General features: G+C 44.9%; 2 protein-coding genes across 2 annotated transcripts in view; both read right to left on the reverse strand.

Moving 5' to 3' along the window:
* rela (v-rel avian reticuloendotheliosis viral oncogene homolog A) overlaps positions 1-7,604 on the reverse strand; it is a 45,365-nt gene extending 37,761 nt beyond the window's left edge. Inside the window, exon 1 of the mRNA XM_077227360.1 lies at positions 7,186-7,604. Within this exon, the coding sequence (XP_077083475.1) occupies positions 7,186-7,192 (7 nt within the window). The 5' untranslated portion in view covers positions 7,193-7,604. The remainder of the gene's footprint in view (positions 1-7,185) is intronic.
* A 1,504-nt stretch (positions 7,605-9,108) lies between these two features.
* The window catches only part of LOC143736513 (calcium-binding protein 2), a 27,178-nt gene continuing 11,286 nt past the window's right edge, over positions 9,109-25,000 (reverse strand). The window contains exons 4-8 of the mRNA XM_077227215.1: positions 17,168-17,198; positions 16,926-17,069; positions 15,081-15,190; positions 10,115-10,262; positions 9,109-9,955 (exon numbers count right to left, since the gene is read on the reverse strand). Coding sequence (XP_077083330.1) covers positions 9,927-9,955; positions 10,115-10,262; positions 15,081-15,190; positions 16,926-17,069; positions 17,168-17,198 — 462 coding nt within the window. The 3' untranslated portion in view covers positions 9,109-9,926. The remainder of the gene's footprint in view (positions 9,956-10,114; positions 10,263-15,080; positions 15,191-16,925; positions 17,070-17,167; positions 17,199-25,000) is intronic.

Genomic DNA, 25,000 nt, shown 5'->3' on the forward strand with positions numbered 1-25,000 from the left:
AACGAGACAAAGCGACGAAACTGCTTATTTTAATGAATCACTTTGATAGTCATGAATTAATTAAAATCAGCTGCTGGAAAACACTCAGTTTATAACACACACACACACTTAAACACACATAATGAGAAGCAACTAATTAGTCTTCTGATCTTCATGCATGAATCATTTTGTATTCACACATAAGAGTGTGTGTCTGATAACCACCTCCTTCAGCCTGAGACTGTGTGTGGAGAAGAGCTCTGATTGGCCGATGTGACCATCGGGTTCTGTGAAGGGGCGGGGTTTCGCTGTCATTCAAATAATTTACATTAATGCAACAAAAAAAAAACAATTCTAATGATCCTAAAAACAGGCAAATCGGCTTCAATTTCTGTAAGCAAAATATAATTTCTATATTATTTAGATTTTGAGGTGAAATATAACCTGCACTCTAAATAAGTCAGTAGAAAGTAAATAGCCCCGAGGTAAATAGCGTTCGTCAGCTCCAGTTTGTATCCAGCCTCTCACGGAGACTTCAGATGCCCCAACGCCTGTGAAGAGACGACTCGACGCCTGTGAAGAGACGACTCGACGCCTGTGAAGAGACGACTCGACGCCTGTGAAGAGACGACTCGACGCCTGCGAAGAGACGACTCGACGCCTGCGAAGAGACGACTCGACGCCAGTGAAGAGACGTGACTCGACGCCTGTGAAGAGACGACTCGACGCCTGTGAAGAGACGACTCGACGCCTGTGAAGAGACGACTCGACGCCTGTGAAGAGACGACTCGACGCCTGTGAAGAGACGACTCGACGCCTGTGAAGAGACGACTCGACGCCCGTGAAGAGACGACTCGACGCCTGTGAAGAGACGACTCGACGCCTGTGAAGAGACGACTCGACGCCTGTGAAGAGACGTGACTCGACGCCTGCGAAGAGACGACTAGACGCCTGCGAAGAGACGACTCGACGCCTGCGAAGAGACGACTCGACGCCTGCGAAGAGACGACTAGACGCCTGCGAAGAGACGACTCGACGCCTGCGAAGAGACGACTCGACGCCTGCGAAGAGACGACTCGACGCCTGCGAAGAGACGACTCGACGCCTGCGAAGAGACGACTCGACGCCTGCGAAGAGACGACTCGACGCCTGCGAAGAGACGACTCGACGTCTGCGAAGAGACGACTCGACGCCTGCGAAGAGACGACTCGACGCCTGCGAAGAGACGACTCGACGCCTGCGAAGAGACGACTCGACGCCTGCGAAGAGACGACTCGACGCCTGCGAAGAGACGACTCGACGCCTGTGAAGAGACGTGACTCGACGCCTGTGAAGAGACGACTCGACGCCTGTGAAGAGACGACTCGACGCCTGTGAAGAGACGACTCAAAGCCGGCGATATGTTATGCCATAAATATACTACTTGATTAACTAACTGTATTTTTCTATGTACATTTCCGAAATGCACTTTCTGTAAAGCTGCTTTGAGACAATGTGTATTGTGAAAAGCGCTATACAAATAAATTTGAATTGAATTGAAAGTGTCAAATGCGCATTACCTGATTATTTTTAACTTTTTCAGCATTATCGCAGGTTCACTGAAGAACACTGAACTATTTTGCTGTTTCGATGTTTAATTAATTCTAAAAAAATCAGTTTGAGTGAATGATTCAATGACTGACTCAAAAAGACTTCACTTGATTCATTACTGAATGAATCAACATTTTTGAATGAATCTCTTGAATAAATGATTCTATGACAAATAAACATTTTAACAATCTTTAACATTTAGGTTATTTATAATATAATATTATATGAGTAAAATATAATTTCCCCTTTTTGGATGGCAAAACGTGATTTTAACTTTACAATTATTGCGGCTATCTCAAATGATTGTGATTAGATCGAATAACCACGATTAATCAATAACTGCGACAGTAAAAGTGCATTAAAGAGTAAAACTACACATAAAAAATATAAAAACATACAAATCATGCTCAGGAGAACAATACAAACAAAAAGTAATAATGTAACAAATTCTGAATATCTGGTTTCATTAAACAGTCAAATACCAAACGGCAGATCTGGCATAACGTTTTGTCCTTGTTTTAATTGAGGTTGTTATTTTAATGATTATTTAATTGAGGATTATTTTGCTTCCTAGAAGAATTGGTTCACTCCTAGGTGGTGGGAAAAGATTAAATATGAAGGAATATTTAATAATTAACACAGCCATCCAGTGAGTTCATGTTTTTACTCGCGTCTGACCTTGACAAAATGAACACGCCGTAAAGAGGGCGGAGCCTCAGAGCCACGCCCACCTATTACATCATCACCACGGACCAATGGGAGTATATGAAGGTGTTTACCTAACTTTTCTGGAAAGTTCACTTTGGAAAGCTGTTTTGAACTGAAACGAACTCCAAACGCACGTCGTCTTGGCCTGATTTTCTTTAACGACGTCACACCGGTTCGTTCACCGAATTCGCTTTAACGGAAAACGTCCTTTCCAGAAAATGACCAGCGGCCTCATTTACACAGATGAAGCAAACCCACTTTAAATCCTCATTATGAATCCTAATCATAAATACAGTACATGTTGACAATAACAGTTTAAATAAATAAAAGAATGATTAAAACTATCTGATATACACATTCAGATTAAATATGCCATTCTCATTAATGGAGTTAAGCACTTAAATTACATGAAATCATTACAGAGAAGTTACAACATGCTTTATATTCTAATAAATAGAAATATTAGTAGTGGATGCGCTGCTTTTGAACACTTTTCCTGAGGCATGCTGTGTTTTAATGTTTGATGAGCGCATGATAATACCAGAACTCATGATCTGAGGAAATATTTACATGCACATAATGATCAATAATGCACAATAACGCCTATCTGTTTCCATTAAAAATATAAAGCAATAAAAATACTATTTGGCCAGTGGAATAGATTGAGAAAAACTTTCTCTGAAATGTATTTTATACTATATTGTTTTATTTATTCAAAAACAAGGCAAACTAAATGATTTTTATTCATGTAATGTGACGCTCTCATATTTTCCTAATGTCTTGTACCGTTAAACATGGAATCACGTGGGTGAATATGCAAATGATATGCAGATGAGGATATGCATGTAAGCTCAGATATGGTTATTTCGGAGACGCGTGTGAACACACACTTCCTCTGACTGGGTTTATAAAGGGGGTTCTGCGCAGCTTCTGGCGTACACACACTCTGAATATTTTTTGGTGTACGCCATTTTTGGCTTTCGGCGCACGTACACTTTTAGCGAGGATCCCACACACAGTTTTATAAATGAGACCCCAGTACAGTATATTACAGCGTGTTATCCTAAGATTCATAACGTATGACAATAAAGAAGAGGATAATGAAAGAGGAATATCCAGAAGGGGTAAACACACCGTGACCTACTTAAACCTGGAGTGTGTGTTGCGATGATGATGACTAACCCGTCTGGAAGCTCGAGTGTAAACAGTCTGCCATGACAATGCATTTAAACCCAACCTGAAACAGCACTCATAACACACGATACTTCTGCAACGTCACGTTTAAACAAGTGAAACAAAAACATCAGGCATTGATTGAGGATTTCTCATGAACACACAGTTATATAACCCATAAAAACAGCCCATTCGCAGGAAAGCACGCGTCGTCCTACTTCATCACCGCATCTGTACCCGTTTATGGTTATTATGATGGAAATGAGTGTGTTCCTGCCAGCGGGTCAAGGCTCCAGAGCCACGTGATTATTATAGTGGGAAACCATCTTTCAGCAGTTCAATGCTTTCTGATGAAACACGTTTATTTCCAAGCAACAACGAATCAGTAAAACCAAACGGCTGATAATATGGGGTGTAAACGGGGCCAAAAATAATGGGAGACACCCGTGTTAATAAAGCTGTGTCATATTTGATGAACGTCTGAATGATCAACATGATGGAAACGTCAATAATCTCTGCAGTGCTTCTGTGTCTGACTGATACACTCTTTTATAAAGATATTATGCTCTGATCTTATCAAGGAAACGCAAGAATAACTCGAGACTCAGGACTGAAGCAGGTTTACTTGGTTATCAAGACAACATTGATCATAAAAATCTTGAGTATCAAATATGTTCATCAGGCTTTTGAGGAAGGTTTATATGATCATCTCTCAATCATATGTTTACAACTACAGAGCTTTGATCATAAAACTAATCATTAAATATCATCTTACCAAGACATTATTAGCAGATATTGATATTTATATGCATTTTATGCAAGTATCTGCTATACTATAATAAAGATCTCATTGACTCAATTTCCTCATTCTTTGTCCATATGCAGTTTGGTGCAGATGCGGATATTATATTTTGTGCCTCTGAGCTTCATATTCTCACTATATCAAACTATTTGATACAAACTAAATAAAGTCACCTTTATTTATATAGCGCTTTTTACAATACTGATTGTTTCAAAGCAGTTTTACAGAGATAACAGGAAAATAATGTTGTAATAATATTGTTAAATATAAAATGAAATGTCCCCATAAATATGAGCCATAAAAGAATATTGTATCATCAACAAATATGATACTCAACTAAAAATACTTTTGCAAACTTTTTTTTTCTTTTATAATTTCTCTAAAGGTTCAATAAACAGTTCCGTTTATAAAAATAAATTCAGACTATTATTTCATATGTCCAGCTTTATAGGGTTAAAAGTCAGCTTTATTACAACATGTCCTTACAGAGGTGAAGATGAGGACAGTACACAGCTCAAACACACACACACACACACACACACACACACACCGTAGGGATATACTCTACAAAATGTCAAACAAAAGTCCTACAGTTTGTCAGAATTGATTTGTGTCTCTTGGAATGTGATCGATCAGTGACAGACGGGTTCGGCTCTACGACTCTCAGATACAGGCAAACACACAATAACAATAACAACCTTTAGTGTCGTTCCACATGTAGTCACTGGGGGCCAGTATAGGGGTCTGTGGGGGCCAGTATAGGGGTCTCTGGGGGCCAGTATAGGGGTCTCTGGGGGCCAGTATAGGGGTCTCTGGCGGCCAGTATAGGGGTCTCTGGCGGCCAGTATAGGGGTCTCTGGCGGCCAGTATAGGGGTCTCTGGGGGCCAGTATAGGGGTCTGTGGGGGCCAGTATAGGGGCCTCTGGGGGCCAGTATAGGGGTCTCTGGGGGCCAGTATAGGGGTCTCTGGGGGCCAGTATAGGGGTCTGTGGGGGCCAGTATAGGGGTCTCTGGGGGCCAGTATAGGGGTCTCTGGGGGCCAGTATAGGGGTCTGTGGGGGCCAGTATAGGGGTCTCTGGGGGCCAGTATAGGGGTCTCTGGGGGCCAGTATAGGGGTCTGTGGGGGCCAGTATAGGGGCCTCTGGGGGCCAGTATAGGGGTCTCTGGGGGCCAGTATAGGGGTCTGTGGGGGCCAGTATAGGGGCCTCTGGGGGCCAGTATAGGGGCCTCTGGGGGCCAGTATAGGGGTCTCTGGGGGCCAGTATAGGGGCCTCTGGGGGCCAGTATAGGGGTCTCTGGGGGCCAGTATAGGGGTCTCTGGGGGCCAGTATAGGGGTCTGTGGGGGCCAGTATAGGGGCCTCTGGGGGCCAGTATAGGGGTCTCTGGGGGCCAGTATAGGGGTCTCTGGGGGCCCCTCATCACAGGACCCAGTCATATAATCATAATTCCATCTGACAAAAATATATCACAACCTGTACACACACAGTCAGCCTTTAAATATTTTAAATATTCAGGTATTTAAATATGTAAATGAGCAAATACCATAGACCAGGGGCTTTCGTACTTTAAAATAAATAAACAAATAAATCAAGAAATAAAAATTAGGGATGCACCGAGATTTCAGCAACCGAACATTTTCGGCAAAAACAACTTTTTTGGGTTTCAAGCCGAAATGGTTTTGGAGGGAAACAAACGTATAATTAACGCTTCTCTGACGGCACGTTTTGACTGTGTTTAGCGTTGATCTCGTGACCAAATGTGGATAAACTACAACAGTTAAACGTGTGTCAGTGTGTGACACTCGCTCTGGAGCAACAATAATTCATATATGTTTGAATAAATCTGTCATGAAAAAAGGTTATTACAGTTTATTGTCATTTAAATGTTTATATTTCACCAACAAGCTGAAGTAAATACAATTTTGTTATTAAAAAGTTGATATAAAATCTATTTGAGAGTTGATTATTAAATAGGTTTGATTAATTAATTATTAATCTATTTATATTCGGTTTTGTGCATCCTAAATTTGACGGTTTTGACGAGTTTTAATTTCAGTGCATCCCTAAAAATAAATACGTACATCTAACAGTACAATACAATAGTGAGTAGAAAAACTTAATAGAATCTAAATACTTCTGCAAGTCGTGTATTAACATTTTAAATGAGTTCAAACTGGGTCTTTATACATTAAATATGGTTACCTAGTGAATTTTATGAGGGGGGGGGGGGGGGGGGGGGTCCTTTGATTGAGGATTATCATATTTGGGGGTCCATGGCATCAGAAAGATTGAAAAGATTTGAAGAAGTGTGCTTATTTGCATATGTATCTATAATAAACAAATACCGTAAAAGAAAAGCTTTAGATTGAGGGCGTCTGTAAAACCAGGATTAGTTTCACTATTATTTGTGCGGTCAGTGACGTAATGTTATTAATGAGGAAAGGAGGTGATGATGTTTACTAACTAACACATAAAACACCCACCCTTTATCCATCACACAAACCTGCAGTTACCACGGTTATTAAACATCAGAATTTCGACTATATATGACATAATTATGATTAACCAAAGCATGATTCTGTCTTATACCAAAACGGGCTTCCATACTTTTCCGCGTTTCACTTTATCTGTGAGAACATTATCAAAATATCTGTCCTCACACTGTGTGTGTGTGTGTGTGTGTGTGTGTGTGTGTGTGTGTGTGTGCGCGCCAATTGGCCGTAATGCGACAGAACTTTAAAGTCATAAGTGACGCGCCGCGATCATTCGTGTGTTGTACCGGAGACTCCCGAAATAACCGATCGCCCGTTTCTCTCAGCCGAAACCGAGAGCTAAACTTCCGATTCGGGACTTGCCCTTCCGCGCGGACACATAAACAAACCGTTTCTGCCGTTCCGGTGAAAAAAATACGACTTTATAACACTCGACTTACCGTCCATGTCGCTCGGGTCTCTAAGTCGTGTTCTGATGTTCCAGGCTGAAGAATACACGACACACACATAGACAGTAGAAGCACACACACCGCAACGACACTCTCCTTCCGCTCGCGCGCGGAAATACCCGGATGACGCGTTTACATCGCCAACACAACAGAAGAAAACAACGAAGAAACTACTAAACAAACTGAACTCTTTACAATAATAGTGATGAGAAAATTAAATCGGCGCTAAGAAAGAAAGAGAACGGTTTAATAAATCAATATGTGTAAATCCAGGTGGATGTGTGTCCAGAATTGAACAGACAGACAACAACATTAATTAAACTGGTTTGGATAGGCTACTGTTAATAAAATGGTGGGTGAGTGTGTGTGCGTGTGTGTGTGTGTGTGTGTGTGTGTGTGTGTGTGTGTGTGTGTGTGTGTGTGAGAGAGAGATTCTTCAGATGATCACCAGCAGAGGCCGCAGAAACTCCACTGAATCCTGCTGTACATTCAGTAAAATACATGTGCACTTTAATACTATAATCATATACACAGCAAAAGATGTTGAATTATCTATCTATCTATCTATCTATCTATCTATCTATCTATCTATCTATCTATCTATCTATCTATCTATCTATCTATCTATCTATCTATCTATCACCATAGACTTACAAATCACACACTACACTTTTAACTTGCTAATCATAATGATCGGTGATGAGTTCTCATTCCGTTCCTGAAATACAGGTATAATGTAGTAAGTGAAGAAGCTCTTCTTGGAAAACACTTGTTTGTTCCTCCATTTCTACTGTATTTCTACAGTGTGAGTTCAGCTGTATATGAAGCGTCACTGTTGTGTTCCAGGTCAACAGCTTTGAGCTTTCTTCCGCTTTAGCATTTACTCCTAAAACTCTTTCGGTTACACCGTCCCTTTATCTCGGTGAACTTTCTACATCAATCAATCAGAGATAGAAATGGGCAAAGAATTTGAGAAAGTGATGATATGATCATTTGAGTTTCAACACAGTCCCAGATAACAACGATATGTTCTGAAACTCTTATTACTGAATGTTCTTTTGAACGTTCAAAACGCCCAGTATTTTACAGAAAACATTCTTTCTTGGTTATGTGAATGTTAGGGGACCTTAAATTCTATCATTCTTCAAACATTATGGAATGTTACTTTTGAATGTTCTGAAACAAGTAGCAACATTTAAACAATGTTAGACAAACAGGCATGATATTCTGATATAGTGATGTTTAAAATATAGATTTGTGTGTTTTTTATAATGTTTATATAAATATAAATTCAGACGTTTTTTCAAACTCTTACTGTTCATTAACAAAACTTAAAAAATACACTTGTTTCAACAAGAACTTTTCCCTAATGAATTTTCATGACTTTTACAGACATTCATTTTGCAAACTCATTTTATAGGAATTATTCGGCGATTTCCTTTCATATATTAGGTACCAATCTTCAGAATTAATGGATTTAAACAATTATAGTTATTAGTACAGATGGCAGTCACCAAAGCACTCATAAAGAGCTACATCTATCCATGAAATATGGAAAATCAGAGAAATGTATATTTCATCACAGACATATCCATGATGAGCTTTTATGATTTGAGGAATTTTTCAGGCCTGTAAATCAGACTTTTAAATGGGTCCAATTATGCTTTTTCACTTGTTCAACATAAGTTAGTCTGCAATGTTGCTGTATGATCATAACATTTTTTACAAGAACTACAACGAACAATTCATTTGTATTACAGAGCGATTTTTCCAGATCTTATGAAGTCAGAATGGTACTCATTTAAATAATCCCCGCCAACGGAATACGCTAACAGCTAGCGGAGCCTGGTTGAGCTACGCTAGGGAAGATGAAGAGTGTTTTAGCTGTTTTTTGCACTTGAAAAGTGGAAGAGTGGTTAAAATGTATTTTTAACACTGTTCCTGAACATTATAACCTCAACGTTTGTCTGTGCGCTACACATTTTACGCAGAACAGCAGACAGAGTTCAGTGCAAGCTGTATGCACAAATGCTTCTCCTGAAAGACGGAGCGGTTCCAATTTCATCTGTTTATGGATTACAACTTGTAAAAGCTTTGCCTCTGCTCGCCTGCATACTAACATTACAGTATTGATGTAGTGTTTACTGGAACTTTTGTAAGCTCTTGTAAGACTGTTCACAGCCATGGTTTTGTGATCAATTACTGTTTTTATTACCATAGTTTTCATAGTTAAATGGTGGATAAAATCGTATCTAGAATCTAATAGAAAAAAACAACAACAACATACTGTCCTATTAAATATGTTCTGCTCGATCCTCCTGTTCGTTAACATTGTCAGGGTCTGAATCGGGCTCAGAATGGTTTGAAATTGACTGAGTGGGGCTTGTGGTTATAAAGGGGTGGGGCCAATATTATGTCAATCACAGCACACTGGGCCACCTAACCAATCACAGCATGTTTTGCATTTCAGAAGGAGGGGCTTCATCGAAAACGACACGTTCAACCAGACTGGGGAGTGAGGAGCTTTAATAATGTAAAATATGTACAAAATAATGCCTTTTTTGAAGAATGAAAACATAGTACACCCCAAAAACAAAACCAAGACTTCATTTAAGGGCATAATAGGACCCCTTTAAAAATCCCTGATGTTTCTGTGTTCTTCGTGTGAGTCTGAACCCGTATCATCCGCTGCTGGAAACACTGATGGAAGATGTTAATGACGGTGTTGGGTTTTATCGCACCGACAGCATCATCACAAACTCTGGAAGAACACAGAGGAGCCAATGATGTTCTCAACATTACAGACAAACAGCATCAGGTGTGTCAGAAAACAACAGACGTCAAGGAAAAGTGTGTGTGTGTGAGAGTGTGTGTGAGTATGTGAGTGTGTGTGTGTATAAAGTGGCATTGATCTCCTCACCATCAAAATCCACGGTTCCGTCTCCATTGAGGTCCAGCTCCTTCAGGATCTCCTCCAGTTCTCCTTTCTTGAGTTTCTCTCCTAACAGATTCTTCACGGCCTCCTTCATCTCATCCAGAGAGATCTTCCCATCGCCATCAGTGTCAAACTGACTCGAGAAACAGAGAACAATTACCTCAAATAAAACTCAATCAATGATCAAACTAAATAGTTTCATTAAATTAATCAAATGGAGATTGGTGACGTGAGAGAGTGGCGCGACTCCTGCGCGATGCACAGGTTACTGATTACTGATGCGCGACGCACCGGTTACTGATTACTGATGCGCGATGCACAGGTTACTGTTTACTGATGCGCGACGCACCGGTTACTGATTACTGATGCGCGATGCACAGGTTACTGTTTACTGATGCGCGACGCACCGGTTACTGATTACTGATGCGCGACGCACCGGTTACTGATTACTGATGCGCGACGCACTGATTACTGATTACTGATGCGCGACGCACCGGTTACTGATTACTGATGTGCAACACACCGGTTACTGATTACTGATGCGCAACGCACCGGTTACTGATTACTGATGCGCGACGCACTGATTACTGATTACTGATGCGCGACGCACCGGTTACTGATTACTGATGCGCGACGCACTGATTACTGATTACTGATGCGCGACGCACTGATTACTGATTACTGATGCGCGACGCACTGATTACTGATTACTGATGCGCGACGCACCGGTTACTGATTACTGATGCGCAACACACCGGTTACTGATTACTGATGCGCGACGCACCGGTTACTGATTACTGATGCGCGACACACCGGTTACTGATTACTGATGCGCGACGCACTGATTACTGATTACTGATGCGCGATGCACAGGTTACTGATTACTGATGCGCGACGCACAGGTTACTGATTACTGATGCGCGATGCACAGGTTACTGATTACTGATGCGCGATGCACAGGTTACTGATTACTGATGCGCGATGCACAGGTTACTGATTACTGATGCGCGATGCACAGGTTACTGATTACTGATGCGCGACGCACAGGTTACTGATTACTGATGCGCGACTCCTGCGCGACGCACTGATTACTGATTACTGATGCGCGATGCACAGGTTACTGATTACTGATGCGCGACGCACAGGTTACTGATTACTGATGCGCGATGCACAGGTTACTGATTACTGATGCGCGATGCACAGGTTACTGATTACTGATGCGCGATGCACAGGTTACTGATTACTGATGCGCGATGCACAGGTTACTGATTACTGATGCGCGACGCACAGGTTACTGATTACTGATGCGCGATGCACAGGTTACTGATTACTGATGCGCGATGCACAGGTTACTGATTACTGATGCGCGACGCACAGGTTACTGTTTACTGATGCGCGACGCACAGGTTACTGTTTACTGATGCGCGATGCACAGAATACTGATTACTGATGCGCGATGCACTGATTACTGATTACTGATGCGCGATGCACAGGTTACTGATTACTGATGCGCGACGCACAGGTTACTGATTACTGATGCGCGACGCACAGGTTACTGTTTACTGATGCGCGACACACCGGTTACTGATTACTGATGCGCGACGCACTGATTACTGATTACTGATGCGCGATGCACAGGTTACTGATTACTGATGCGCGACGCACAGGTTACTGATTACTGATGCGCGACGCACAGGTTACTGTTTACTGATGCGCGACGCACAGGTTACTGATTACTGATGCGCGACGCACAGGTTACTGTTTACTGATGCGCGACGCACAGGTTACTGATTACTGATGCGCGACGCACAGGTTACTGTTTACTGATGCGCGACGCACAGGTTACTGTTTACTGATGCGCGACACACCGGTTACTGATTACTGATGCGCGACGCACTGATTACTGATTACTGATGCGCGATGCACAGGTTACTGATTACTGATGCGCGACGCACAGGTTACTGTTTACTGATGCGCGACGCACAGGTTACTGTTTACTGATGCGCGACGCACAGGTTACTGATTACTGATGCGCGATGCACAGGTTACTGATTACTGATGCGCGATGCACAGGTTACTGATTACTGATGCGCGATGCACAGGTTACTGGTTACTGATTACTGATGCGCGATGCACAGGTTACTGATTACTGATGCGCGATGCACAGGTTACTGATTACTGATGCGCGACGCACAGGTTACTGTTTACTGATGCGCGACGCACAGGTTACTGTTTACTGATGCGCGACGCACAGGTTACTGATTACTGATGCGCGATGCACAGGTTACTGATTACTGATGCGCGATGCACAGGTTACTGATTACTGATGCGCGATGCACAGGTTACTGGTTACTGATTACTGATGCGCGATGCACAGGTTACTGATTACTGATGCGCGATGCACAGGTTACTGATTACTGATGCGCGACGCACAGGTTACTGATTACTGATGCGCGACGCACAGGTTACTGATTACTGATGCGCGATGCACAGGTTACTGATTACTGATGCGCGACGCACAGGTTACTGATTACTGATGCGCGACACACCGGTTACTGATTACTGATGCGCGACGCACTGATTACTGATTACTGATGCGCGATGCACAGGTTACTGATTACTGATGCGCGACGCACAGGTTACTGATTACTGATGCGCGATGCACAGGTTACTGATTACTGATGCGCGATGCACAGGTTACTGATTACTGATGCGCGATGCACAGGTTACTGATTACTGATGCGCGACGCACAGGTTACTGATTACTGATGCGCGATGCACAGGTTACTGATTACTGATGCGCGACGCACAGGTTACTGATTACTGATGCGCGATGCACAGGTTACTGATTACTGATGCGCGACGCACAGGTTACTGTTTACTGATGCGCGACGCACAGGTTACTGATTACTGATGCGCGACGCACAGGTTACTGATTACTGATGCGCGATGCACAGAATACTGATTACTGATGCGCGACGCACAGGTTACTGATTACTGATGCGCGATGCACAGGTTACTGATTACTGATGCGCGACGCACAGGTTACTGTTTACTGATGCGCGACGCACAGGTTACTGATTACTGATGCGCGATGCACAGGTTACTGATTACTGATGCGCGACGCACAGGTTACTGATTACTGATGCGCGATGCACAGGTTACTGGTTACTGATTACTGATGCGCGACGCACAGGTTACTGTTTACTGATGCGCGACGCACAGGTTACTGTTTACTGATGCGCGACGCACAGGTTACTGATTACTGATGCGCGATGCACAGGTTACTGATTACTGATGCGCGATGCACAGGTTACTGATTACTGATGCGCGATGCACAGGTTACTGGTTACTGATTACTGATGCGCGATGCACAGGTTACTGATTACTGATGCGCGACGCACAGGTTACTGATTACTGATGCGCGACACACCGGTTACTGATTACTGATGCGCGACGCACAGGTTACTGATTACTGATGCGCGATGCACCGGTTACTGATTACTGATGCGCGACGCACAGGTTACTGATTACTGATGCGCGATGCACAGGTTACTGATTACTGATGCGCGATGCACAGGTTACTGATTACTGATGCGCGATGCACAGGTTACTGATTACTGATGCGCGATGCACAGGTTACTGATTACTGATGCGCGACGCACAGGTTACTGATTACTGATGCGCGACACACCGGTTACTGATTACTGATGCGCGACGCACAGGTTACTGATTACTGATGCGCGATGCACCGGTTACTGATTACTGATGCGCGATGCACCGGTTACTGATTACTGATGCGCGACGCACTGATTACTTATTACTGATGCGCGACGCACTTATTACTGATTACTGATGCGCGACGCACCGGTTACTGATTACTGATGCGCGACGCACTGATTACTGATTACTGATTACTGATGCGCGACGCACCGGTTACTGATTACTGATGCGCGACGCACTGATTACTGATTACTGATGCGCGACGCACCGGTTACTGATTACTGATGCGCGACGCACCGGTTACTGATTACTGATGCGCGACGCACTGATTACTGAATACTGATGCGCGACGCACCGGTTACTGATTACTGATGCGCGACGCACTGATTACTGATTACTGATGCGCGACGCACTGATTACTGATTACTGATGCGCGACGCACTGATTACTGATTACTGATGCGCGACGCACTGATTACTGAATACTGATGCGCGACGCACTGATTACTGATTACTGATGCGCGACGCACTGATTACTGATTACTGATGCGCGACGCACTGATTACTGATTACTGATGCGCGACGCACAGGTTACTGATTACTGATGCGCGACGCACTGATTACTGATTACTGATTACTGATGCGCGACGCACCGGTTACTGATTACTGATGCGCGACGCACTGATTACTGATTACTGATGCGCGACGCACAGGTTACTGATTACTGATGCGCGACGCACTGATTACTGATTACTGATTACTGATGCGCGACGCACCGGTTACTGATTACTGATGCGCGACGCACTGATTACTGATTACTGATGCGCGACGCACCGGTTACTGATTACTGATGCGCGACGCACCGGTTACTGATTACTGATGCGCGACGCACTGATTACTGATTACTGATGCGCGACGCACCGGTTACTGATTACTGATGCGCGACTCCTGCGCGACGCACCGGTTACTGTTTGTTTATACTTTGCTGTTCCCTGTACCTGTTTTATTATTTGTAAAGCGGCCTTGAGTGCTTAGAAAGGCGCTGTTAAATGAAATGTATCATTATTATTACTGATTACTGATGTGCGACTCCTGCGCAACGCACAGTTTACTGATTACTGTAAAAATATTAATTACTGATTAATAAAAGTGTTCATTTCTCCCTGACCCCAACCTTTCTTCATGTTACGTTATTTAATATAACCTTCAGAAGGACATGCATGTCTGACCTGAAGGAAGGAGCTCTTGATCTCTTTGAGGCCGAGCATATCCGCCGTCTCCACCATCATCCTGGGGCCCATTAACTCACAGAAGTCATCGAAATCCATCAGACCCCCGACTGAACTCACACACACACACACACACCATGTGAACGGGGACACAAGACCGTATTCACACAAACACTCGCACTCACACACTCACACACTCGCACTCACACACTCGCACTCACACTCGCACTCACATTCACACACTAACACACTTCCATTCACACACTCGCACTCACACACTCACATACTCGCACTTACACACTCACATTCACACACTCACACACTTGCATTCACACACTCGCACTCACACACTCGCACTCACACACTCACATACTTGCATTCACACACTCGCTCTCACACACTCGCACTCACACACTCATACTTGCACTCACACACTCGCACTCACACACTCGCACTCACACACTCACATACTTGCACTCACACACTCGCACTCACACACTCGCACTCACACACTCATACTTGCACTCACACACTCGCACTCACACACTCGCACTCACACACTCACATACTCGCACTCACACACTCGCTCTCACACACTCACATACTTGCACTCACACACTCGCACTCACACACTCGCACTCACACACTCATACTTGCACTCACACACTCGCACTCACACACTCGCACTCACACACTCACATACTCGCACTCACACACTCGCACTCACACACTCGCACTCACACACTCGCACACACACTCGCACTCACACACTCGCATACTTGCACTCACACACTCGCACTCACACACTCACATACTTGCACTCACACACTCACACACTCGCACTCACACACTCGCACTCACACACTCACATACTTGCACTCACACACTCACACACTCGCACTCACACACTCACGCACTCACACACTCGCACTCACACACTCACATACTTGCACTCACACACTCGTACTCACACACTCACATACTCGCCCTCACACACTCACATACTCGCACTCACACACTCATACACTCGCACTCACACACTCACACACTCGCACTCAGACACTCGCACTCACACACTCACAAACTTGCACTCACACACTCGTACTCACACACTCACATACTCGCCCTCACACACTCGCACTCAAGTACTCACACACTCGCACTCACACACTCGCACTCACACACTCGCACTCACATACTTGCACTCACACACTCGCACTCACACACTCACATACTCGCCCTCACACACTCGCACTCAAGTACTCACACACTCCCACTCACACACTCGCACTCACTAACTGACACACACACTCTCACATACTCACACTCACACACTCGCACTCACTAACTGACACACACACTCTCACATACTCACACTCACATACTCGCACTCACACACTGACACACACACTCTCACATACTCACACTCACACACTCGCACTCATTCACTGACACACACACTCTCACATACTCACACTCACACACTCACACTCACACACTCACACACTGACACACACACTCTCACATACTCACACACTCGCACTCACTCACTGACACACACACTCTCACAGACTCACACTCACATACTCGCACTCACACACTCGCACTCAAGTACTCACACTCACTCACTGACACACACACTCTCACATACTCACACACTCGCACTCACTCACTGACACACACACACTCTCACACTCACACACTCACTCACTCACAGACACACACACACACTCACATACTCGCACTCACACACTGACACACACACTCTCACATACTCACACACTCACTCACATACTCAAACTCACACTCTCACAGTCACATACACACACACACACACACACTCACGCCTCATCTTGATCTGTTGAATGATCTCCAGCAGCTCCATCTCTGTGGGCATGTAGCCCATCGTCCTCATGCACTCGGCCAGATCCTTATAGTTCAGATATCCGTCCTGATCGTAGTCGAACTCCTTAAAGGCCTCGGACAGCTCTGGAAAACAGCACTTGTGTCACACACACACACACACACACACACACACTCACGTGCTGTGTGTGTTCAGACCTGAGATGTGATGCTCTGATACTCACCATCGAGCTCCGGCTGAGATAACTCTCTCTCCTGACAGAAAACACACAGAGACAGAGAGAGAGATTCGTGTCAGTTCTTCATCACTGCATGAAAAATAATGCTTGCATTTTCAGTTGGGCTTTTGTTTCGTGAGCATCACGAATCATCAAATCATCATATTAGAGTGATTTCTGAAGGATCATGTGACACTGAAGACTGGAGTAATGATGCTGAAAATTCAGCTTTGATCACAGGAATAAATTACACTTTACTATATATTCACATAGAAAACAGCTGATTTACATTGGAATAATATTTCACTGTTTTCACTGTATTTCTGATCTAATAAACGCAGCTTTGATGATCAGAAGAGATGAACCGCTGTGGATGATGATGAGAGAATCCAAGTTTCCACTGAAGAGGATCAGAATCAATCAGGATTAAAGCTTCCCGACTCCATCCCTCAATCCAAGTTTCCACTGCGTGTTTCAGGTCAAAGAACAATCCCTGAAGAATAAAGACCAGCGTCTCCGTTTCTCTGTCATGTTCTCTCACACACACACACACACACACACACACACACACACACACACACACACACACACACACACACACACACACACACACACACACTCACATGTTCTCACTCTCCTGTGAGTTATTATAATCTGTCTGTGAGTGTGTTCTGCCCCTGAGACTCACACACACATTTGAGTGTCAGCTGAACCTTTACTGTATTTACTGAGATCATGATGATGAATCTCCACAAGCGGTGACAGTGAATTATTAAATGTGCAAATTAAAAAAAAAAAATTGAATAAACTTATGAAAACTTTTCCTATTCAGTTTTTCTTTTTTTCATGGTCGATTTTTTAACTCAGTTTAACTCTTCACATACTGTAATCAGCAAATTATTAATTATTAAATTATTAGCATTTAAAATTAATTTTAAAAATGAAATATATATATATATACTTTACAATTTTAAGAAAATACACTTTTAAATAATCTTATGGACAAAGTTTCCTATTTATTCCTATTTTATTTTCATTGTACATTTGTTGATACTAATTTCATTTGATTTATAGTATTTATATTGTTATATTGTTAAAAGCGCTATATAAATGAAGGTGACTTGACTTAAATGATTGATTTAGTTTAATTTATTGCTTTATTATAAAAATAATTAAATAAATGGAATTTTAAGAATTTAATAAAAAGCATGTTATACATTTAACAGGGTTAGATAAACTCTGCCCTTATAAAAGTAAAACACCTAAAAAATCAGCAAATATTGATGGAAGAGACACAGAAGTGTGTTAAACGTGTGTGCGTGTGTGTGTGTGTGTGTGTGTGTGTGTGTGTGTGTGTGTGTGTGTGTGTGTGTGTGTGTGTGTGTGTGTGTGTGTGTGTGTGTGTGTGTGCGCGTGTGTGTGTGAGAGAGAGAGTGTTAAACACAGGATCACTGCTGTGACGGTGACCTCTTGAGGTCAAACTGGGAATTAAAAATAATTATTAAATAAGCCATTTTATATGAAATTGATTTAATATAAGGTTTAAATACAGTTTAGTCCAAAAACATTAACGTAACATCAAAACTGAATAAACAACATTGATCACATTTAAAAAATATATATTAATAACAACACCAGAGTAGTTTTCTTCATATTTTCATTTTAAATTAGCCAAGTTTTATTTCAAAAAGTTTTTTTTTTGTGTTCAACACTTTAAGAAGGGGGGTGGGGGGTTTGGGGGGGCAAAATTGCAAAATTATATAGGGGCGGTGGGGGGGCAAAATTATAGTTGCAAAATTGCAACTATACTGTCACGGGGTGAAGAATCACATGACAAGGGGAGCTCATGCAAAGTGCCTAAGAGTGGATTTATTTACAACATGAAGAAAAAAACTAAGAAAAACCCGGTGAAGTGCGTTGCCTCTTCCTTGTTGTGCAGTGAGTCTGAGCTGTGTTTCTTGGAGTCTGAGCTGTGCTTCTTGGAGTCTGAGTGGTCAACTGCTGCTTTCTGGAGAAAGATAGAGAACAGGCATTAACGTTCTGTCTCATGCAGAGATCTCTCTCCATTTGACAAAGTCCATGTGGCTTATGTAGCTGTTTGCTTGATGGAGCATGGCTGGGGCCGATCAGCCTGTGACGAGGGCACGCAGGTGTTCCTTGTCTGTTTCCAGGGGGAAGCTGATGAATCCTCTGGGTGCTCGTCACACATCTGTCTGTAACAGGGGCAGCTAAAGTCCGGTGCTCGGAGTACCGGTTCCGAGGTGAGGGCCGTCTGAATGTTTCGGAATGCTTCCTCCTTTTCTGGCATCCAGTGAACCTTCTCCGCCTGTCCCTTTCTAGTCAGGTCTGTCAGAGGGGCGGCTAAGGAGGAGAAGTTAGGGATGAAGCAGCGATAATACCCCGCCAACCCCAAGAACGCTCGTACCTGGGTCTTTGTTTCGGGTCTTGGGGCTGAGTGGATCGCCTCCTCCTTTTATCTCTTGCGGTCGGATGAGACCCCTACCGACCTGGAAACCCAGGTACTGTGCGTTGAAAAGCGTGAGGTGGCATTTTCGTGGGTTAGCGGTGAGCCCAGCCTTCCAGAGCTCTGACAGATGACTCGATGACTCCTGGAGGCGTGCCAATGGCGTGCTGCAGGACGGTGGTCTGCCCGGGAAGAGAAGAGAACACGTCAGAGAACTGATCAATTAGGTGTTGCAGATCCCCCTTCTGGGCAGCCGAAAGATGGGGGTTAACGTCTACCACCACGGGGTCAGAGGTGGCGAGGGCGGCATGCTGGTCTCTAGTCCCAACCCATTTTTTTAGGAGGTTGACGTGGTACAGCTGCTCGGCTCGTCTCCTTCCCGGCTGCCGCACACGGTAGGTTAACAGTCCAATTCTTTCTACCACCGTGTAGGGGCCCTGCCATGTGGCCAGGAATTTGCAGGCAGCGTTGGGGACTAGGACAATTACCCGATCTCCGGGCTGGAACTCTCGTGGTTGGGTGGCCCTGTTGTAGTGGGGCTGTTGGGCCCTTACCAGTGGCATGACTCGATCGATTTTCTCCCTCATCTGTTTCACATGGTCCACCATGGAGCGATGGGCTGCAGGCTGTTGCTCCCAGGTTTCTTTTGCTACATCCAGGAGGCCGCAGGGTTGTCGGCCGAAAAGGAGCTCAAACGGGGTGAAGCCCGTTGAGGCCTGGGGAACTTCGCAGATTCCGAAAAGAAACATAGGGCATCATGAGGTCCCAGTCGCGTTTGTCCGCCGCGACCACCCGTCTCAGCATCTGCTTTAGGGTCTGGTTAAATCGTTCCACCAAGCCATCAGTCTGGGGATGGTAGACGGTCGTCCTCAACTGTTTCACCCGCAGCAGGCTGCAAAGGCTAGCCATTAGCCGGGACATAAATGGGGTACCCTGGTCAGTCAGGATCTCTGCTGGGATGCCGACTCGGCTGGAGAGCAGGAAGAGCTCCTGAGCGATGGCTTTGGCAGTGGCCTTTTTGAGGGGAACTGCTTCTGGATACCGGGTGGCGTAGTCGACGATCACCAGGATGTGTTCATGTCCACGAGCAGACTAATGCTTTCTGTACACCCAAAGACTTTGAAAAGATTTAGAAAAGACTTTATAAGATTATCAGCTCACATCTAAAGACTTGGGTTCACAGTTTCTAGTCTCAGACTGTGTGTGTGTGTTTGTGTGTTTCGATAATATCAAACATGTTTGATATGAAAGACTAGAGAAAGACTGGCATAAATCGGTCGCCGACTGCAGATTATATCCTCACATTTAACGATGGAGACGACGGGAGCGCGCCGAGACTCCAGTAAGATTCCTAAAGACTGCCGGTCTTTAGTCTGGGACTGTGAAAATCCTTTGGTGTACGCCCGGTATTAGGCAGTGGCCCCACAAGGTCCATCCCGATGCGCTCGAAGGACACCTCGATTATGGGCAGTGGAATTAACGGAGTGGGAGGTGGAGTCCTGGGTGACGTCAGCTGACAGGTCAGGCAAGCCTGGCAGAAGCGCTTTACTTCGGCCTCCAAGCCTGGGCAGTGGAAGCGGTCGCGGATCCGCTGAATGGTGTTAGCGGCCCCCAGATGTCCCGCCATGGGGTGTGAATGTGCGAGTTCTAGCACGGTCTCCGTCCTTGTGCGTGGCACGACTAACAATGCTTTCTCCTCTCCCCTTCGCTGAGCGACACAATAGAGCAGGCCATTCTGGACAATGAAGTGTGGGAAAGGATGGGGGCCAGGCTGAGCTTCTTTGCCCTCGATGACGCGGACTTGGGTCCAACAGTGTTTCAGCCTGTCATCCCCACATTGATCCTTGGCGAATGAGCCCCCTCGCGTCACCTGTTTGAACACATCATAAAAAGAGTTAGGATTTTGGGAGGGGGACTCACCGTCTCTTCCGCTGTCCGAGGCCAGGAGGACGGGGCGCTGACGAGGTCCCCGAGTCAGCCTCGGTCTTTGGCGGCTCCTTCTACGGCTGCCAGGCAGCGTCAAGGCGGCCAACAGGCGGTCAAACCCGGGCCAGTCTCTCCCAAGCAGAACGGGAACCGGCAGATCCTTCATCACTCCTACCTCCACCGGCCAGGTCCCAGGGCCAGCTGAGATGGTCACTCTGCGAGTTGGTACTTGTCGGGTATCCCCGTGAACCCAGGTTATAGGGAGGAATGCGGAAGACTCCGATCGGGGGGACAGAATGTTCTAGTGGACCAGGCTTACCGCACTGCCGGAATCCAGGATGGCCCGAATCGGCTTCCCGTTGATCCTGACGTCGGCTTCCGGGGCTCCAATTGGTAGATTGTTATGAACAATGCAGCCAGCGAGCCAAGTTCGGGCTGGAGGCGTAGAGGCCGCCGTTGGCATGGGCTCGTCCCGCGGTGAGGGAACCGCTGGCCTGTCTACTTGTCCCTGAGTCCTCTTTAGCGTGCGTTGCTCGAGGGTCAGCCTTCGAGGAAAGGGCGGCACTCGCTCCCCAGCCTCTCGCTGTAGGGCAGCATCTGCCAGTTCAATGGCTTCGACAAGTTCCAGGTCGATGGTTGGGTTTCTCATCCCGACCGCCCGTCGGTGTGAACGGGGAAGAGCACGAAGCAGACGGTCGATGACAACGCGTTCCGCCACTTGACTGGCCGTTGGATCCCCCTCCAGCAGCCAGTGCTGCGCGAACTGCGTGAGTTCAGCGGCCTGGGGACGGGCCGGTCGATGGGGCTTATACTCACAATCAAAGAAGTATTGAGCAGCGCATACTGGAGACAAACCCAGGCGGGCCAGATTTTCCCGCTTTACTTCGTCGTAGCGCTGGGCGGTGGCGGCGGGGAGAGAAAAGTATGTGCGCTGCGCTTCACCAGTTAGGAGAGGGGCCAATACCTGTGCCCAATCCTCGCGCTGCCAACCTTCAGTGGTGGCTGTGATTTCAAACATCTGTAGGTACGCTTCTATGTCATCGTGGGGGGTCATCTTCGGTAACAACTTGGTGGCTTGAGTTCGGGGGTCCGGCAGTGGGACGCGTTGAGCGGCATGCATTGCTGCGAATTCCCTCTCGCTCTCATCCTGGCGGCTGGCGAGATGCTCAACTATTCGTTGCGGGCGGATGCTAACCTCGGTGAGCCGGTTGAGAAGTTCCTCCATGTTGGGGTTGGATCACTCGCCTATGGCAGAACCGGGAGAGAGAGGAAACAAAAAAAAACAAAAACAAAAAAAACAATGAGACGTGCAGGAGCTCGTTTGTCTCTGATTTTTTTTCCTTTTTTTTTTCCCCTTCACTCTCTTTCCTGCATTCTCCACCAAATGTCACGGGGTGAAGAATCACACGACAAGGGGAGCTCATGCAAAGTGCCCAATAGTGGATTTATTTACAACATGAAGAAAAAAACAAAGAAAAACCCGGTGAAGTGCATTGCCTCTTCCTTGTAGTGCAGTGAGTCTGGGCAGAGCTTCTTGGAGTCTGAGCTGTGCTTCTTAGAGACTGAGCTGTGCTTCTTGGAGTCTGAGCTGTGCTTCTTAGAGACTGAGCTGTGCTTCTTAGAGTCTGAGCTGTGCTTCTTGGAGTCTGAGCAGTCAACTGCTGCTTTCCGGAGAAAGATAGAGAACAGGCATTAACGTTCTGTCTCGTGCAGAGATCTCTCTCCATTTGACAAAGTCCATGTGGCTTATGTAGCTGTTTGCTTGATGGAGCATGGCTGGGGCCGATCAGCCTGTGACGAGGGCACGCAGGTGTTCCTCGTCTGTTTCCAGGGGGAAGCTGATGAATCCTCTGGGTGCTCGTCACAATACTATTAAACTTTAATACATAAAGTAATACAAACTTCCCATTCAAGTTTTAGCCGACAACAATAGAATAATAACAAACAAATTAAATAAATAGTTTCGCTTTTAACACCTTTTACATGACACTGTTTCTTTTAAAAATTAAAAAAAAATTAAAATCAGTTGTCATAAAAAACACACTATTTCAGTAAAACATTATGTCAGAGGTCCTGGACATCGTTCTGACACACGACATCATGGAGTCGATCAAATACCAGCAGAAGAAACATCTAAACCTGACGGCCTGTGCTGCCGTCATGATGTGATTCACTTTCAATTCTTTTATTTCAATGAAAGGTTAGATTTTTTTTTTTTTTTAAATAAACAATCAAAAGGATAAACAATGCAGATTTATTTTTCACAGCCGTCTTTGATCATTTACCAGGGGAGTAAATAATAATTCTGACCAGCACTGTACATGACCGACCGATGCAGCGAAGCTAAACACACACACACACACACAAACACACACACACACACACACACACACACACACACACACACACACACACACACACACACACACACACACACACACACACACACACACACACACACTCACACACACACACACTCAGACACACACACACACACACACACACACACACCCACACACACACACACACACACACACACACACACACACACACACACACACACACACACACACACACACTCACACACACACACACTCAGACACACACACACACACACACACACACACACACCCACACACACACACACACACACACACACACTCAGACACACACACACACACACACACACACACACACACACACACACACACACACACACACACACACACACACACACTCACACACACACACACTCACTCACACACTCACTCAGACACACACACACACACACACACACACACACACACACACACACACACACACACACAGGAGTCATGAATCAGACGTCAGCAGGGAGAGTTTGCTCTCAGTTCTTCACTGATCCTCATTAAAGCTTGTTAGAGTAAATGAAGAGTGACACTGAACCCCGGCTGTGCTATTATTACACAGATTACACAGAGTTAACGTGTGTTTAAGAGACGGACGACACACACATCCCGCTCTGACCCTGAACACACAGCACAAGTCAATCTGCTCACAAACACGGTCATCTCCACAGCGTGTGTGTGTGTGTGCGCGATCGCGTGTGAGTTTGATCATTTTTTTTATTTAATATTTTGTATTTTTAGGGGATTTTACGGTACTAAATTATATTTACACTGTATTTATAATCCATTCATTCACTTTTTGATCATAGACCTGAACATTACATTTCCAGCTTAAACTGCCGTAAACCTTGAACGCTTTAGAGCGACAGACTGAAGTTTGATCTCTTTCCAAACACGACACTTCGCAGATTATTGCGGAAGTGAATCAAGTTTAAAAAAGTAACAGAATTTTGCATGTATTGTCATGAAAAATGCAAAAAAATAGTATTTAAATTTTTTATATGAAATGTATATTTTCAAAAATCACATTTTACTCAAAAACTGAGAAAATCAAAGCCATAA

The sequence above is a fragment of the Siphateles boraxobius genome, unplaced genomic scaffold, assembly GCF_051911475.1.
Source record: "Siphateles boraxobius isolate OS27281-9 unplaced genomic scaffold, OSU_SipBor_1 130, whole genome shotgun sequence".
In the NCBI taxonomy this organism is placed as follows: domain Eukaryota; kingdom Metazoa; phylum Chordata; class Actinopteri; order Cypriniformes; family Leuciscidae; genus Siphateles; species Siphateles boraxobius.